Source organism: Penicillium expansum, assembly GCF_000769745.1.
Source record: "Penicillium expansum strain MD-8 chromosome Unknown contig4, whole genome shotgun sequence".
Taxonomy (NCBI): Eukaryota; Fungi; Ascomycota; class Eurotiomycetes; order Eurotiales; family Aspergillaceae; genus Penicillium; species Penicillium expansum.
The window spans coordinates 1-2,258 of record NW_015971307.1 but is presented as its reverse complement, the minus strand read 5'-3'; the positions used below and the strand labels follow the sequence as shown (position 1 = coordinate 2,258).

Genomic DNA, 2,258 nt, shown 5'->3' with positions numbered 1-2,258 from the left:
TTCCATGCGCGGTGAAAGGAGAGTCGAGGCCCTGTTGTCTCTCAAACCATTGCATACTTTTAGGAAAGCCGCTGATCTTTCTTTCTGTGTCCTTTGCCAAGCGAAGAGATATCGTTACAATTTCTGTCGGGTGTCGTACATAAAATGAAATATGTTTGTTATAAAGGGAGCATGTTGGACAACCTTGTAGATCCAGCGAGGCAAGGGTCTCGTTCGCAGTAACAAACTCCAACCTAGGCTGGTAGAGACCAATAAGAGCGTTGACTATGTCTTTATAAACGCCGCGACACCGAATTGAGCCTTCGCATAAGTAAAAGCCTGCATCATAGGTGGGCGAAGTGTCGAGTTGGAAGTAGAAGTTGGAGACTAATAGCGCTGTTGCAACTTCAATAAGCTGACCTTGCGGGTGTAGGTGTATCTGCTCTTTCTGTAGCGGGATATTTTGAACATCGTCCAGCCGAATTGGAAATGGTAGCTCAGTATTTAAACGAAAGAAATCTTGCCTGCGTTGCTCATCCAACCCATTTCTGATATCACCATATCTAGTATGCCCATCAAGGAAGTCCATAAACGAAGTCCATAGCCTCTGTATAGAGTGTGACTTTCTCTTAGGCAGCCCCTTGGAGGCCTCTCCGGTCCCGAGAGAGATGATGACGTCATGGGATATATTTTTCTCCCAAATACGGGAAGACTCCCACATTGCTAGTTCAATCGGGTTGGGGAACCCAAGCCCACCATCCCAATACTCTTGACCGTCAACCGTAATAGGCTTAAAGAAACTATACTCGTGATTAGCTGGGAAAATAAACATATAGGTATGGACGTATGGACGTACATAGGGGCTGCTGTTGTTGCACGAGCTCTATCCAAGTTTAGTACAATAGTATATTAACTACAATTAGATATCAACTCACGCTTGCCATAACGAAGCTTCGTTATTATTGTTTTCAGGTCGAACCACTGTATACCCTGCAAGCCATTAGGAAGATAGATAAGCAAGTTCAAAATTGTACATACCCGTCGGTTCTGCTGAACCATTGTAGTTTGTGAATATTGAACGTGCGTTCCCCCCAGATGTCGCAGTCAGTGCCACCTTTGTCCCTGATGTGATGCCGGGGACGTAACCAAATAAATGTCCTGGCAAATTCTCTTGAAGGGCACCTTCTAGAAATCGCTCGTCGTACATTGCATCGCTAGTTATGTACTTAACAACTGCTTTCAATCGGCCTAACGCGGACCCAGAGGTTGAAAAACAACGACGGGCAAGTGTCTCGAACACATTGGCACAATGCGCGACAGGCCACTTTTGGTGGAATTTGGCCAGTACAGTCAGCCCCCCTAGTTTGTTAGTCATATATCATGCATCCTATAAAACTATCGAAGACTCACCGGAGCTTGTACCAACTGCAAGATCAACCATGTCGTGGATTGGACAATCCCCGACTAGCTTTTGTAATTCACCCAGGAACTCGAGGGGCGTCACACCTCGTGCACCACCGCCATCAATGCCTATAATTCTCACTCCAGCTGTTGGTGGTTTGATATTAACCAGTAATTCACCGTCATCATCAAAAAGACAATCTACCCGGACTTGACTATCCGATTTTGGAAGATGAATGCCAAATAGAGTGGCGCATGTATCACATATCGAGTGACCACAGCTCAAGTGTCTCTCAGGAGGTCGGCAAAGGCACCAGATACAGACTGTGTTTGTCACAATCTGGCGTAGGAAACTGCTATACTTCTGGGCGTTTCCTCGGTGAAGCTGTGTAGCATCCGTATATCCATCCTCTAGAGCCTCGAATATTCGGTCACACTGAGTTTGAACCTCTTGATCCAAATGGATAGAGCACCGTGGTCCATATGAAAATTGAAATGCCTTGTCGCAATGGGACTTATATAGACTACGATATATCAAACACGGGTCAAAGTCTATGGAGCGTTAGGGGATAATATGTGTATGGAATTCAACCACTCACGATGCATCTTTTTCGGGTACGCATTCATCATAATACTAGAGGCAACAAATGCTGCGACCATGTTGTATGAAATCTTGAACTGAACGCAAAGTTTGAGAAACTTCTGCAAATATATATAGTGGTCTGCTTTGACTGAATCTGAGCCTCTTGAGACCTTAATAAAGTCGAATATCTCTCCTGGGTTATGCGCCATATGCCTTACTGCAGTGTTGAAAAAATGTAGAAGGTGAGTGGCGGAAAAAAGGCATCTGAGGCTTGATTTTATCTCTCTCGATTCCT

General features: G+C 44.9%; 1 protein-coding gene across 1 annotated transcript; it reads right to left on the bottom strand.

Annotated features, from left to right (window-relative positions):
- Positions 1 to 264: 264 nt before the first annotated feature.
- PEX2_001160 (patatin-like phospholipase family protein) lies at positions 265 to 2,040 on the bottom strand (the record flags this gene model as incomplete). The annotated part of the gene is made up of 7 exons (XM_016737394.1): positions 265 to 318; positions 368 to 779; positions 836 to 862; positions 915 to 969; positions 1,018 to 1,338; positions 1,390 to 1,509; positions 1,980 to 2,040. The coding sequence occupies 7 exons, from the start codon at positions 2,038 to 2,040 to the stop codon at positions 265 to 267; spliced, it is 1,050 nt and encodes a 349-aa protein (XP_016598830.1).
- Positions 2,041 to 2,258: the final 218 nt, after the last annotated feature.